Source organism: Nomia melanderi, chromosome 7, assembly GCF_051020985.1.
Source record: "Nomia melanderi isolate GNS246 chromosome 7, iyNomMela1, whole genome shotgun sequence".
Lineage (NCBI taxonomy): Eukaryota > Metazoa > Arthropoda > Insecta > Hymenoptera > Halictidae > Nomia > Nomia melanderi.
In genome coordinates, this window is record NC_135005.1 from 14,635,016 (window position 1) to 14,651,562 (window position 16,547).

Here is a 16,547-nt window from a genome sequence, read left to right on the forward strand (position 1 = left end):
TCATACGACCAGAGAGAGGTTGAACATTGTACTTTTTAGAACATAAGTATTCAAGGCTGCTCACGAAACACATGAAATGACATAGAAAGTCATTATAGTTCTATCAGCATTGCCTAAACATTTATAAATACACGTTACCCCTCCTTTCTCAAGCCCTTGTTATTACTTCATATAAAAAACCTGCCTCCAACAACTATCCTTAACAATATTATTAATTCGTTGCGGTCGGAGATTCTTTGAAACGTACAAAACCTTAAACAGACGAAGCTAAACTATACATCAATTGCTTAAATAATAAAAAGAGAGAACTAAGTGCTCTCTGTCCGAGTAATTAAATCGTTTGTTCGCGATATAGTCTTCCAAATATGAAAATTTCGCCTGGAAATGTCGACATTCGTCCGCAAAGGGTTAAACCGAATTCCCCGCGAAATCCTCCAAGAAACACCCCTCGTCTCAATAATTAACCCTTCGCGGTCGAATGTCGAATCAGAAGGCTGAAATGCTCTAAATGTTGCTAACTACCGTTTAACCTACGCCCACATTACTAGCGGAGATAGGGGGTAGGCCCGTTCTGACCTGCAAAGGTGGCCGTGCGCTCAGGTCGTTGAGCTGCCGTTTCTATGATACGTATCTCAACTAAATAAACCTTGCCGGAACAATGTCCATCTCGTCCACACGCAAAGAGAGCAGAGAAGGTAGACCAGTTCGCACCCGAAGGCTCTACAGTAGCACCGGAAGCAATCATCCTCATCCCGATCCTCATCCTGATCCTCGCCCGCATTATCGCGACGATCATCCCGAGCGCGGCGCGAACGCGTAGCAGACGGCGCGACGCGATGTTTACCTGTCGATCACACTCGAGGCAGGCGAAATGCCTCATGTGCCAGGCCCTGCCTTCGGCCTCGGTGCACTCGTCGGCGAGTATGATCTCGTCGCAGGCGCAGCACCGGGGCTTCAGGGTCTCCGCGTGGTGGCGGCCGCAGTACAGCCTGCCGTCCCGCCAGAAGTATATCAGGTCGACGAGCAGCTGCCTGCAGACGCAGCAGACGAAGCAGGCTGGATGCCACAGGGCGGACGGGCCGGCCCGGCTCGCGGCGACCGCCATTTCACCGGCGGCGATCGGCCTGCTGCACTCGCGGCATCCGGCCCCGTGAGGCCTCTCGAGCTGGCTCGCGTGGCCCCTGCCGAGCGCCTCGCGTTTCCGCTGCGCGGCGAACACCCTCAGCTCCCGCTTCTCCTCCTCGGTCAGGCCGCTGCAGTACCTAGCCTCGTTGTCGTGCGGCGGTAGCTGCTGCAGCAGCTGCTTCACCCGCTCCCGCTCGCCGGCGCTACCCGCGTACGGGATCTTGTCTTCCGGTAGCGCGCTGAAGTACAGGTGTACCTGCGATAGACGCGCGTAAACGCGGCAACATTCTGATTAATCCGTTGTACAGTATCGTGGCGGGTGTTTGTGGGGAGATCGATTGGAGGTCGACGCGAGGTTGCTACCAGTGTTAACCCTTAGCAGTCCTGCGTCGAGGCGGACATTCTATTGTAACCTGTTTTAATAGTTTTTTCTGTGTTTATTTGTAGTAGCAGAATTGTACTGTTTGATGGTAACATATCAATGACTCGAGAATATTCTTGAATGGATAGAGCGTCGTATTAAACTGTAATTGAATGAACTAACGTCGATGTGAATCTCGAAGTGAGAAAGAGCACTTCGGACCGCAAAGGGTTGACCCTTAGCACTCCACATGGTTTTGTAATATGTCAGCGACTCCTACCAATTTTGATAGTAATCCTACTGAAAATTAGCAATGTTACAACATTTCTTCGATCTTTTATTTTCTTTCTTAATGCAAAATTTGAATGTGTGGAAAATCTAATTTTAGGGTAGTTTCTCTAAGATTCATTGAAATATGTAATATTATAACTGGTGCGATATTGGAGCCTACGGAGTTCAAAGGGTCAAAAGGATGTGTTAGCATAAGTGATTTCAGGATTCGATAGGAAAATATCGTTTCCTGTTCCTGGGACTCCAAGCGACGAAGTTCCAAAGTTCGCAAAAATAGACGTTATCTCAACAAAGTGGTTTCCTAAGGTGTTCAACGCGACGCAAAATATCGAGGAGCGAACGGGTTTTACGGGTTAAACGCTTTTCCTTTCATTCGACAGAGGGTCGAACCTCATTCTCCCCTAACAATCGAAATTCTATCGTGGAAGTAGATCGATCCGTGCCGGCGCCGACGAGCCTTTCCGTTTCGAAAGCATAACCGGCGTACGCGTGCAGGTACACATAAGTACGGTACGCTCGAAAGCGTGGAACGAGATTCGGGTTAAACGGTGGTCCCGTAAGCGAAATAAAACGAACCGGACTCGTTCGACTGTTTTGTCCGCGGCGGTAGTCCACTCAGTCACGTGTCCCCCCGTGTAACTGTAAGCATTTCATCTCTGAATTATTCATGAATGATGAATATCGGGGATCACAATGCCGATAAATAAGGCTCGCGGCGCTTTGTTCGGGACCGGCTATCAACAAATGTCCCGAAACTGGGCTATCGTGCTTTCCGTTCAATGAATCCGAGCTTCGGGAGATTAACCCTTTGCACTCGAAAGTTTTTCGCTAGAAATATTCAACGCTCTTCGATAAAATGTAGACGCTTGTTGCGACTGATGTAAATAATTTGATCGATAAATTAAAGGACAGAACTATTTTACTTTGATATTTCGCATAGCGACGCGTTATACAAGGTTTAGTGTTAAACATCAAACTTTATAATTTTACTGTATGGAACCAAGTGATGACTGAGAGTCACCTCTTGAGTGCAAAGGGTTAACTTAACTCTGTAGGCTCCAGTATTGCACCAGTTATAATATCAAATATTTTAATGAATCAAAGAAACTACCTTGAAATTATTAGATTTTCCACGCATCGAAATTTTGTACTGAGAAGGAAAATAAAAGATCGAAGGAATGTTACAGCATTTATCGTTTTCACTAGAGATACCATAAAAATTAGTTGCAGTTGCTGATAAATTACAAAACCATCTGGAGTGCAACGGGTTAATGCTCCATTAACACTAGATTTATGGAATGAATCAATTTGACTCATATTGAACTTTATAAGCAGTTGGTAAATATTTGGGTCGACTTTTCTTAATGCAGTTACGCGAATATGTATCCTAATTGTCTACTCTTAAAGTTTATAGTCTCTATATATCTCTACCTCTAGTTTCTAAGATCTAAGTGAGATAACAATTTTTCTAAGGACAATAGAACAAACAGCAGTAAATATCAGTAAGTCTAGTGTTAAGTGTTTCCACTGATTTCATGAAGCGACTAATCCGTTTCTAAATTACATATTTTAAGAGATTCGATAAAAATCGTTTCGTAACTGTTGTTACTCAGTTTCCTAAGCACAATAGAACAAACTGCAGTAAATATCAGTAAATCTAGTGTCAAGTGTTTCCAGTGATTTCATATAGCGACTAACACCAATTTCCAAATTACATATCTTAAGAGATTCGATAAAAATCGTTTCCTTCTGTTGTTACTCAGTCCAATCGGAGGAGCCGCTGAATCTTTCCATCGAGATACGCGGCGAAAAACGAGCAAATCGAAGGATATTCCGTCCGCGGAGGGGGCGGGGGGCGGTTAACACGCGAAATCCCCGCGGTCCACGAAAATCCAGAACGCGGCGAGTGTATCTGTCCCAGCCGTAACCGTCTCGGTAAATCAACCGGAGAGAAAGCAAACCTTTATGCAAATCTAGAGTCAACCGCGCACGGCGCATAGCGTATCAGGGGCGCGCCCACTTTAGAGTCTCGCCGGGTCCTAAAACTTTCGGAGGTCCCGTAACCGGCGGAATAAAGCTTTTCTTCTCCCTTTTCCTTTTATCGGCTATAAACGTTCCGCCGGGGACTTCTGCGGGGACTCGATATTTCTCCCCGCGTCCCGTATTTCAATCATCGCGCGTCGAATACCGAAATGCTCGACACGAAACCGTCACCGACTCCTGCACCCTAGATAAACCGTAATAACTATAATCATCTGTACTAACATCTACCAACTTGGAAGCTACGCGGACGAGAATCTCTTGAGACTCTTTCAAAAAAACGACGACAACAACCGACGATCAGCGAACGAGAATCGAAGTATTCCGAATTCAAGCTGAATGAACCGGTCGGAAGGGAAGCGAACTGGAAATAAATTAATCAGTGTCACGCACGATAGATTAGTAGCAGATGAGAGAGCAGAACGGAGTGCTCTGCGAAAGCTCGATCGATGCGGCAGGTGTCCTAATGCGAGCTGCTATCGTGGTGTAGGTCGCAGTCTGCGGATCGTGATGGATCAGACGAAAAGAAGTAAAGAAATAAAGACGAAGAAGAAGAGGAAGAGGAAGAGGAGGAAGAAGAGGTGGATGAAGAAAGAGAAGAAAAATCGTGCGGGCGTATTGGGTATTCCTTTATATTCGAGTCACGGGATGAGGCCCTTTCTTACCTGGTCCGGCCTGAGGCCGGGCGGCACCCACGTGTACTCCTCGAGCGCGCATCCGCTGTCATCGTCGCTCTGCGAGTGCCTCTGATGATGCATCAGTGCCTCCTGGAGGGCGAGACCCGGCGGGGCCGGTTGCACGGGACTCTTGAAGGGTTCCTGGTGAGAAGAACCGGCGGCCCCGCTCTGGAAAGCCATCGCCATGGCCATCGGCGGGCCGGGACCGAGGCCGAGTCCCGAGGGACCGCCCGCCTCCGTCGAAGTCCGCTGATGCTCCTCCCTGGGACACCTGCAGCTTCTGCACACTTTCCTGAAACCGCAATTAGGGGACTCGTTCACACGTCTGGCTCAACGCTCGACGCCCGCCACCATTGTTTCTGGCAAATTGGCATCGCATAAAGATGTCACACGGGATTTCGCTAATGGATCGGTGGATTGTCTTTTGGGAGAGTTCGCTGGTTGATATTTGACCTCTTGTTTTGAATGAGTTCGTAACGATTACGTTACTACTCTTCTTATCGTTTAACACTTTGACTGAAAAGTAAATAACCATCAAAACTCCCGTGTAATCGAAACAGTTCACTCAACGAAGCAAAAACTAAAGGGCCAAGATTCTTAACGATTACATTACTACTCTTCTTATATTCGTTCGATGCGTCACCGAGAAAATGAATAATCAAGATTACGTTGAAAATGGCGTATTCGGGTGACGTGGCAGTCAAAGTGTTAAGCAATTGCTATATATTAGCTTCTGCTGAAGATCTGTTCAGAGAATCTTCGCCGCAAAGGGTTAAGACCTCGGGACTCATTGGTTGTTTGACTTGAGGAGACTGAGTGCGGCAAACTGAGTTGTTTATAGATATTCCGATAGGTTCAGTTTGGAGATGTTCTTTTAACCCTTTGCACTCGGAAGTTCTTCACTAGAAATATTTCAAAATTTTCTGATGAGATAAAATCGATATTTTGTGAAGCCAACTCGACGAGAAATTCACGTGAATTGAGGGACAAAGCTGTTTTACGTCAATATTTCTTAGACTGATGCATTATGTGAAGTATAATATTAAACTTTATAGCTTGATAATTAATTAATTTTAATTAATTGATATTATCAAACTTTATAGCTTCACTAGGAAATCAAGTGGTGAGTCACCTCCCGAGTGCAAAGGGTTAACTCCTCGATAGTTCCTACGTTGACACATCGTCTAGTGAATCTATTAATCACTTCATTATTAATTGTTGCAGTATCGGTGATTTTTATATTATCTTTCTCTTTCATCGCTAAGGAATCCTGTCAACCGAATAAAGGATCGTAAAGAGAATAATGATCGGTTCGGATGATTTAAGTAGGTCACGTCTGGCTGTTACGCTCGGAAACTTTTTAAAAGAGAAACTTCTTTCGAAAAACCTTGGCGAGGCAATTCGGGAGATAAGGCGAATTCGCGAGGTAAATGTGGGACAATTAACCGGCAATCAACCGGACAGTTACTCCTCCCCCGACTCGCCGACGAATGACATAATTAATTCAATTATACGGACAGGAATGACCGATCCGATCACGATTATCCCGTGAATAATATTTACTTTATATTTCTGTCATTAGCCGGTCTCCTGTAATTTTCGCGGAGATAATAAGCGAACCGCTTTCGGGGGCCGAGAAAAAAACATCGGGAATTCTGCGTCGCAGGTCTCAATTTGTGTCAGCGCGATGCACACCGCATATTAATATTCGAGCCGCTTTCCGAGAAACCCGCGGGGACCCTGTTCCCACGGGAACCGATAAATTTCGTCCTCCTTTGCGTCCGTGATTCCCGTAGAAATGGAAAAGATCATTTCGGTTTCGGGTCCCGATAGCGAGAGCACAAAAAAAAAACGCCAGTTCGAGATTACGTTCTGATTTATGCGCGGCCCCTATCGCTGCTTTCACCGGAGGAAATGATCGATGGCTCATTGATTATTCTCCGATTATGCTTGGAATTTTCCATTTTTTTGGTACACGCAACCTCGACACATAACTCAGATTCTCATGGAAAGAGTTTATAGACGTCTGACAAATTTTCGATCGAAAAGAATTCATGCTGGAACGACCAAGGAATAAAGTTTTATAATAAAGTTTTATAGATTCCAGAACTAAATTTATGACAACACATTCATTGACGTTTTAGTTTAATTGTATTCTAGTTTGAGCTTAAGTCTATTTATTTGACAACTCCTCGGGCAGTTATTTATGCGTTTCTATTTCTATTCGACTGGTGATGAGCATACCGAGCATTTGATACGATTGAAACGTAATCGTTATGAATATTGTAGTAAGATTTTTTTCGGTTTCTTCAGACATTCATTATAGTAGTCAAGTAAAACTATTGATTTTCAAGATAATTTTGAATATTCAATGGCTTTAAGATATCGATAATTGCAGAACAAAGAAATGAAAACCAGTTATTTTAACTGGCACGTAGTTCTAGTGTTAACCCTTTGAACTCTGAAGGCTCCAATATCGCACCAGTTATAATATTAAATATTTTAATGAATCTTAAAGAAACTACCCTACAATTATTAGATTTTCCCCACATCCAAATTTTGCACTGACAAAGAAAATAAAAGATCTAAGAAATATTATAGCATTTTTCATTTTCGCTTGGGTTACTGTAAAAATTAGTTGCAGTTGCTGATAGATTACAAAACCATCTGGAGTTCTAGTGTTAGCATTAAGTCTTGAGTAATCTGTCGAATATTTAATTTGAAGAGATCAATAATCCGAAACAGAAGAACTGAAAGCAGTCATTTTAACTAGTAGTTCCAGTGTTGAATAAAATTGATAGAAAGAGTAGAAACTGATTCGCAAGTGAATCTACGTAGATTCCTGAAACGGAACGTTTCGAAAATGGCGAGTCACTGTCATCGGTTTTCCAAACGGAAAATAAGATAACGACGAACGGAGGCCACAGTGTCAAGATCTATCGGCTCGGGGTGGACAGCGCGAGCGTCGCGTTACAATTTAGAGAACGGCCCGTAATTACCAGCGTTGTCGCACTCGAAGCGCAATCGCGCAAGAAATTCAATTTCCACGAGTCGCGACCGATTCCGGAGTCGCTGATTACATGCCTAGGAATAGCCGAAGCATCACTTTACTGATCGAAGCCTCGCGTGGACTGAAAAATCTCTGTAAACAGCGCCTCGAAAGTTAAAAATCGATTAACCGTCGTCTGCGTGCGAGTTAATGATGCTCGTGTTCGACGGAGATCGGGGAGCAACGGTTTTTCTCGGTCAGTGTGAACTCAACTGGAAAATAATCGATATCGATGCGTGGAAACGAAGCGATAAGGAATTCGGTCGACGGCAATTTCGATGAAATTAACGTTCGAACGTAGTCTTACTTGGAAATTACGTTTAATTACTGTGTCTAGAGAAAATGGAGTATATTTATAATATATGTATATTGTTTCTAATTGTTTTTAATTGTTTCTAATTTATTTTTGCATTGGTTTATAAATGAATTTACTAATATGAGGTAATACTAGAGATGATACGTTCCGGAAATTAAAGGCGCTTGCGAGTGATTTTTGAGAAGAATCTGTTACGATATCTTTCGTAACATTCGTTCGCTGTGTTTCAGCTATTGTGGTTTTTATAACTGAAAATTCGAGGCGCGATGGCGTGCGTGCACTTGCCACGCAACGTATTGAAGAAAAAAGGAGGCGCACGATTCCTCGATGTATACGCTCGCTCGGTGTCTCGAACACACCGATTCGAGGTGGATTATAATCAGCACGAACCTCTTGGGAGCCCGAACCCATTCCCATGAAAAAACAGGGAGCATCAGCAAAATGGCGTCACTTAAAAGAACGAACATCGGTATCGCGCGTACCGTGTCGCTCCCGGGGAAATTTATTTCTTCCATGTTTCTTGATTTCCGGCCGAAAAAAAAGCGGCAGCGAGTGATTAACGCATCCGTCCAAGAGAAATTCAACATTCTTAATTAGCATGCCGCGTATCTCGAAAATTCTCTGGTCATCTGCGAGATTAAGATTTTTTTGCTCGATAAGAGATCCCGCAAAGTTGCAACGGAGTCGATGCCGCACACACTCGCGACCAGTCCCCTTGATCCTTGTAAGACTCCAGCTGCACATTCGCAGCGACGTACTTAAATTCAGGATTCCAGGTGTGTGCGCGCACCGAGAAGTTAAGCTGTCCTACACTCCTCTGCCCGAGAAATATCTTTGACAGAATAAAATATATTCTACTACAGCAATGCCTCCTATTTTTCCTTTACTCGACGGGGTAAGATTATTGAAACTTGAAATCGCTGAATTTCAAATGGCTACACCCCCTTAACCCCTTGCTCTCTGAACTTTCCTCTGAATAACCCTATGATACGCACTTTATCTGAAGCTTTACTTAATCATCAAACTTCGAAGACTTAATAAGTGTAACTAATCGTGCACTGGTAAGGAAACTTCGTTCTCCAGGAGTTAATCCATGGACTCACAAATACCAATCTCAAGCCACTCATTGCACTTCGAAGAAAAGAAGCTGACGCGTTGAAGCATCATCCAAATCTCTAGCAGAAAGAAGAAAATAGGACACGATGTTAGACTGCACTGGATCTCACACCAGATCACGTCAGAAATAACTCACGTACAAGTGTCACTAGTGAAGAACTGCCTGCTCTAACTAGAGGAACCAGATCGAACCTGAAGCAACTCACGTGCACCACTCATAGAGAACCTTCCTTGCTCCAGTCAGAAGCTAGATCAAACTCGAAGAAGTGTATCACTCGCAAAGAGAAGCTCCTCTGCTCCATGTCAAGAAATTAGATCAAACCTGAAGCAACTCACATGTACCACTCATAGAGAACCATCCTTCAGTCAGAAGCTAGATCAAACTCGAAGAAGCGTATCACTCGCAAAAAGCTTCTCTGCTCCAGTCCGAGAAACTAGATCAAACCTGAAGCAACTCATATGTACCACTCATAGAGATCCTTCCTTGCTCCAGTCAGAAGCTAGATCAAATTCGAAAAAGCGAATCTCACTCGCAAAGAGAAGCTTCCCTGCTCCATGCGGAGAAACGAGATCAAACTCGCAGCAACTCACTCGGAGGAGGCAGCAGCGGTGGCGGCGGCGACATCGTAACCCGAATGCAGGGAGCCGCACTCGGCGACGCGGTTGCATTCCGGGTCCGGTCCGAGGCCGGCGCGATCGTGCTCGAAGGCCGCTACAGCGTCGTGGGCCCCGTTCAGGTACTCAACGCACTTCTCCGTGGGGCTGGCCCTAGCCGCAGCTAACGCCGGGCAGCCGACCACAACACCGACCACGTCGTCGGCCACGTGGCCATCCTCCCTGCTCCTCAAGAAGGCGTCCAGGTAATGTTCATCCGCGGCTGGCAGCTCGTAGACGGTGGCAGCCGGCGTCGGCCAGCTGCCGGCCACCTCTCTGACGCGATTGGGCTGCTGACTCTCGTCGTCCGCAGTTTTGCCCTGTTGCTCGGCCTTCCTGGCGTACAGTTTCCTGAGGTAGGCTTCCTGATGGCCCCTGGTGGCCCAGCAGCCACCCTGCCACCATCTCTTCGATCCGAGCAGCGAGGTCTTCCTTCTCCTCGCGAGGCTCGACATCCTTTCAGCGCGTTCGCGTCATCGGCTACCTTTTCTCGTCCTTTCCTCCCCGTTCGCTTCTGTTTTCGCGCTGCTCGTCTCAAGCGCGAAGGGGACCTCTACATGTACGCACGTACAGCTGTGCGTATATACGTGTGTGTGTGTCCGTTTATCCGATATCAGCGGTCTTTATCCCGCGATCGCTGTCCGTCGTTCCCCTTCGCTCTCGTCTCTCGCGGCGCGGCGCGGCTCAATCCCGTCGCATTAAGCCTCGGCCGGGCCCGATCCGGCGATCGCCGTCCGATCCTCGCCGCTCGGTCGTCCTTCGGCCCGATCGCCGCGCCGCGATAAGATCGTGGTCCGCCCGGTCCCCGGACGCCGGCGCGGCGTCGATCTCGTCGCGATCGTTGTTCCGGCCCTCGTAGTCCCAGCAGCGCACCGGGTGCACGCGGCGAGCCGGCTCCTCCGCCGCGAGCAGGAAGTCGTCATCGCTGGGGATAAGGATCGATAAGGAAGGGGTCCGGCGTTATCCGCCGTGTCACCGCGAGGCGACGCGACGCGACGCGACGCGACGCGACGGTACGCGTTGCGACCGGCTCAAGCTGGGCCCGATTCACGACGGACGGTCCCGCGGCATCGCGGGCCCCTACAATCGGCACGCGCGCGCTCTCGCGAAACAAACACGCCACGAGAGTGGACAGGGCCGCGCGCGCGGCTCGCTGTCACGACCACACTGCGATGGGACGGGGGGCCTGCGAGGGGGCCGGGAGGAAGAGACGGCCGGAGGGAGGAGGGGATGGACGGAGCGGCCGAGAGGCGAGAGGAGAAAGAGGATCTCTCGAAAGGGTACGCAGAGGAGGGAACGCGGACGACGGACGGGAGAAGAAAGGAAAAGACACAACGGGGATCCCGGGAGAGAGAAAGCCCCCGCGATGGACGAAGAAAAGGCGTGCGAGGGGGGACGGACGGGTAATCTGTACGTATAACCGGTAGTACAGTCGGAGATTAACGTTTTAATACCGCGGCGCGTCGCGACGGGTCACAAAGAGAAGCCCAGGCGGACCGATAACGTTCCGGCTGATCGATAGGGCCCCGGGCCCGGACCGGTCGATTCGTCACTCTCCCTCGCGGTGTCCGCGGGGAACACCGAAACCTCCGAGGATCCTTCAACGATGCCACTGAACCGGGATACACTGAAACACTGGGCACCGTGCGAGCGGATGCGCCGTTCACGTAGGGTCCCCGGTGACACGCGACGTCCGCTCTCCGTCACTCGGCCCCGGCGAGGACCGCGCCGCTGGAGGGACGATCGGGGCCCGTCAACGTTTCCCGGCGCGAGGCGCGCTCCTCCGAGCTGTCAATCCTGAAGACCCAGCGACACCGATATCTCCGGGCGGCGGCTGTTCGTCGGATATCTGTGGATCGCCGGACCGGAACCAAAACGATCGGACCCACTTCGCGGCGTGACGCGACGTTGCGGAATGACGACCGTTGAACTGTCTTCCGTGCAGGCTGTTGCGAGCACGGCGGGTCCGTGACTGTCGTCTATCGTTGACGAGCGAGACGGATCGGGGCCCGTTCGATTAATTGACTGGAGCGGTGCACGGGGCCCGGGCAGGCAACGCGCGCGCGACAAAAAGCTTCTAGAAGTGGCGTCTCCGGGCCTTTCCACTCGGGGCGTGCTGTGGCCGAGCGGACACTGAGCGTACTCCGGGGCACAGGGCGGCCGGAGAAGCGCGGGGTACCGGAGCGGGCCCCGCGCCGAGCTGGTGAGCGGCTCCGCGGCGGTGGGGAGATCCAGGGGCCCGTTCTCTCTCGTAACGCCGCGCGGACGTCTGTGCGTGTAAGATCCGCGCCGCCAATACCGGCTCACCTGTCCCCACCGCTGCGAGCGTCGCCTTCCTCCCCCCCTGCCCCTCGATTTCCCCACACCGCCGCCCCGCGTGCTCTCTCCGATATATTTATATTCGTTTCTAATACGTGTGGCGTGTCGGGGCCCGACGCCTCGCCGACGAAGCCCCCGTTCCCGAGCGCGCGAGAGCCGAGCGCTCGCCGGGCTTCAATGTATGCGTGCGCCGGGACGAATAGCTGCCCCCACCCCTCCTCGGGCCCCTCAGCCCCTCAACTTAACCCCTCTTTCCCTTCCTGGTCACCCCGAAGCCATTCTCGCCGGGATGGACTTTCCGCGGGATACGAAGATCGCTCGCGGTTCGTGATCGCCGCGAGGGATCGTCTCGCTTTTGGGGGAGGTTTTGGCTTTGGGCCTGATGGATCGATTTTTCAGTTGAATGAGGAATATTCCATTGTCGATGTGTTTCTTTTGTTTTGTTTGATTGCAGCCACAACTGAGTGGCTGCAGTTTGGATTACGTAGATTGGATAATGGCGATAACGTAATGGATAATTGTATGGTAATCGAGGTAGATTAGCGCAAATGGGTCGTGAAACGCTTGCGCGACCGATTCGGCGGGTTCGTGACGCTTCGAATGATCGAAACTAGGATTACAGATCGAGTGCACGTCCAATCAGAAACGTCGCGTGACAGAGGTGACGTCGGTAATGCCAGGGATTAACGTCAGCGACGACGATAACGCGAGATTTGTGTTGTCCGAGCTGCAAATGGAGTTTCTACTTTCATACTACTTAGAAGTGGTCAAATCATTTCATATTTATGCGCTGTAATTGAGGCTCGTCTCCTGAAAAACGCGCGTCCGTGCAGCGATGGTCACAGTAGCTGTCCGTTTTAGTGCGAGCACCTGAATATCATTAGCCGAAGCGATTACGATAGGGCGAACGATTATTGTAACCGACGGGCGCGTAAAACTCGCGGGAAAAAGTGCTCCTATAATTTTCGCGAGCGTTCGCTCGTAAATCACTCGAGACTCCGTCGGTCTAGCCACGGAAAAAACACGCGCTCGAGAGTCGAATAGAAGTTTATATCATCCGTCGAGAGATCTTAACGAACCGAAAACAACGCGCTCGAGCGCCCGTTTCAGAGGTTTCCTTTATTTTCGATTCCGCGCGCTCCGGTTTATCGCGAGCGCATAAAATCCTCGATCCGATCGGTAGCCGCTCGGAACGTCTCGACGTCGAATTCGAGTTTCGCTCGGCCGCTTCCTAGAACCCCATCGTGCTCGCACCGAAGTTACAAGATTACCTCCATCAACACTAACTTATCAGTTCCTCTCTTTTCCGTAATTTCAATCATGTTACGCCGATGTATCATTACGGCGGCCGTTTTACGTTCCGCCGGTGAAAAAGGAAGGCGCGACGACCGGCGACGATTTTGTCTTGCTCGGCGACGGCCGAACGTTAAATCATCCTGCCGTACTCCGAGAGGAGCGACGTTGATCGCGATATCGTCCGCAGGAAACGAGCGACCGTAAAACAACAATGTCCGTCGCCGAGCGGCGGCAGCGGCGAAATCGAATTCCGATAGTTTTAATTCCGCGGCGAACCCGGCCGGCCGGGCACCGGTGCAATTTCAATACCGGTCGATTTTTCCACGGACCGGATCGGTTTCGAGCACGGACCGTACGCAGACCCGTTCTATGAACGGTTCCAGATAGGAGATTCTTACGTAACCCGGCTGGGACTAGTCTTTTTCCGGCGGATTCCCGGATCGTTTAATGATACCGTGCTTTTCCCATCGGCGAGCGGGGCTCAATCGCTTCATCATCGTTACCGTATCCTCTCCGATACCGACGTGATCCGTTTAAATCAACCCCGAGCCGCGGCTGACTGGAATTTTAAGGCGGCCGACCTCGCCGGACAACACGCGAAATCATAAACGCTACGAAGGACTCCGTCGCGTCGAGTTTCAATTTGCGATGTCGTTGGTAAGTAACCGGCAACAGGAAACCGACACGCAGGAGCTTGCGCTTTTAATGTTCATTCCTTTGTGTAACGGTAACGCGTACGAATGTAGCCAATTCGCGTTTATTAAAACGCAACGCGCGTAAAAGGGTGATTAATTCGTTTGTTTCCTCCCGTAGAGAATGTCGATGGAATTATTCCTGCCTCGAACGACCGTCTTTTCCCGCGGGAGAATTCTTACGAATATGTTCGAAAGGTGGAACGAGATTAAAAGGGAAGTTCGGAGCTGCTGATACCTTGTTAAATCGTAATATATCATTTCCCACGTCGATCAGGCGGGGTATTAATCGAAAGTAACACGTTACAAATTCGAACACGAATAAATCGGTGTTTTATCTTCGTACCTCGAGAGCGCGCCGCTTGAAAACGGTGCGCGCTATTTACTATTTAAATTATGCATCTTACACGGCGATGGCCCGGAGCTGGGATTAAGGATGCTTCCCATCTCCCCCCCCTGCCATTCTACCGTTCGCTCTAACCGACACGAAGAACCGTGCGCTCCGATACGCGTTTTGCTCGTTTTCCGCGCGATACATATTTCTCCCGGCTGGCAAGCCTTTGATAGCCTATTTTTTACCGACTGATTGCAGTTCGTAATGGACAGAGCGATTCTTGTATTTATTGCTAACCAATTAAACGGATACGTCGCCACACCCCGCAACACCGCGTCACCGGGCCCCTTATTTATGGACCGCGCGCAGCGGCACGCTATTTACCCGCATAGCGCTAAAAGAGACGCATAAATACAGGGACGTTCTTAGAATTCGCTATTAATTACGGGAGCGGGTCCGCGATGATTTAGTTTATTAAATGATTCCCCATCGGACCCGGTGCACGCGGGGTACTATACTCAGCCTACCGGCAGGCCGCGCGCCGCCATTTTGGCGACTACGCCAATTCAGCTGATCACGTAGACGAATTTTTCATTTTTAACCCTATGAACTCTGTGGGCTCCAATATTGCACCACTTATAATATTAAATATTCTAACGACTCGAAGAAGCTACCCTAAAATTATCAGATTTTCCACATATCCAAATTTTTAATCAATTAATATATAATCCTCATAGAAATTGTAGCAATAGATTATTTTCAGTTTCTTCAGACACTCATTATAGTAGTCAAGTAAAACTATTGATTTTCAAGATAATTTTGAATATTCAATGGCTTTAAGATATCAATAATTGCGGAACAAGGAAATCAAAACCAGTCATTTTGTCTGGCACGGTAGTTCTAGTGTTAACCTTTGAACTCTGTAGGCTCGAATATTGCACCAGTTATAATATTAAATATTTTAATGAACCTTACAGAAACTACCCTAAAATTAGATTTTCCACATATCCAAATTTTTAATCGATTAATACATAATCCTCATAAAAATTGTAACAATAGATTATTTTCAGTTTCTTCAGACATTCATTATAGTACTCAAATGAAACTATTGATTTTCAAAATCATTTCTAATATTCAATGCTTCGAAAATATCAATAACTGCCAAACAAAAAAATCGAAACCAGTCATTTCGACTGTTACGGTAATTCTAATGTTAACGAGCGCAGTCGATCGCGACGAGGACACCCGGTGTATGGAAATTGGAGCTTGAGATTTAGCGAAACAACGTTCTGAGAAGCCGTACCTTGAAGTAGCTTCGATTTCAATTTCGATGAACCCCAAGGGTCCGCTAATAACCATTAATGCACTTAATAACACTCTTCAGATATCTACGTCATCTCCATGAACTTTGCCCCCTCGCGTTACAGATCAGCAGTGCGAGAAGAAATTGCGTTCGGCCAGTCGAAGCGGTTGGAAGAATTATTCGCAATCATATAAATGCCACATTCAAAATTATTTATCATTGAAATTTATATTCAAAACAAAACACGGAAAATTAATTTCTACCAATAATCATTTCCTACCTTCGTTCCCGAGGTATACATTTTCGCGTTTAATCTTCGAATGGACCGCGACTACCGTCCGGAAGCAATTATTCCATTACTCTCGTTTTTTCGGCTCGATTATCCCGAAACAAATCAATTCCACCGCAACTCGATTGCACGTACAGCGAAACCGCAGCCGATCGAAGCCACGAATTTCGTTGCCATTTACGGCTCGTTCCGAACCTGAAATCGAGGTTTGATTCGCTGCTATTTGCCGCCGCCATAAGCGTCGGGGATTCGCCGAGAGAAACACCACCGGAAAATACCGGGGAAGCTTTCCTCGCGGATAATGTTACGAGCGGAAATTGGTTTTAACACCCCTGCCACACGATTCACCTCGCGACCGTGCGCATAACATTTATCTTCCACATAATAACTCACGGAAACGCAAAGGAATTCTTCTGTTCGTCGTAAGTCATTTCGCTGGGAAGATGAAACGTCGATAATAAGTCTATAATAATTCCGTATTTCCACCTGTGCGCAATGGAGGGCATAGATCTTCGTTACAGTAACACTAGAACAGGTCCGAACCGTGTAATCAAATCGAAATCCTCTCACTCTTCTGTAGAAACTCTACGAGTGCATTTATCACGGTTCCCGTCGATGCGATTCTTTTCAAAGTTTAATAGTCGATTCTTTCACTTCCCGATTTTTCTCAATTTCAACGGGATAA

At 48.1% G+C, this 16,547-nt stretch overlaps 1 protein-coding gene across 16 annotated transcripts in view; it reads right to left on the reverse strand.

The window, feature by feature from the left end:
- The window catches only part of LOC116425078 (testin), a 173,697-nt gene that overhangs the window by 11,098 nt on the left and 146,052 nt on the right, over nucleotides 1-16,547 (reverse strand). For 15 of the 16 annotated variants that reach the window (XM_076369272.1, XM_076369268.1, XM_076369265.1 and 12 more), the window contains 2 exons: nucleotides 4,483-4,786; nucleotides 845-1,381 (listed from right to left, as the gene is read on the reverse strand). In XM_076369272.1, coding sequence (XP_076225387.1) covers nucleotides 845-1,381; nucleotides 4,483-4,786 — 841 coding nt within the window. The remainder of the gene's footprint in view (nucleotides 1-844; nucleotides 1,382-4,482; nucleotides 4,787-16,547) is intronic. The other variant, XM_076369277.1, reaches the window with a different exon arrangement.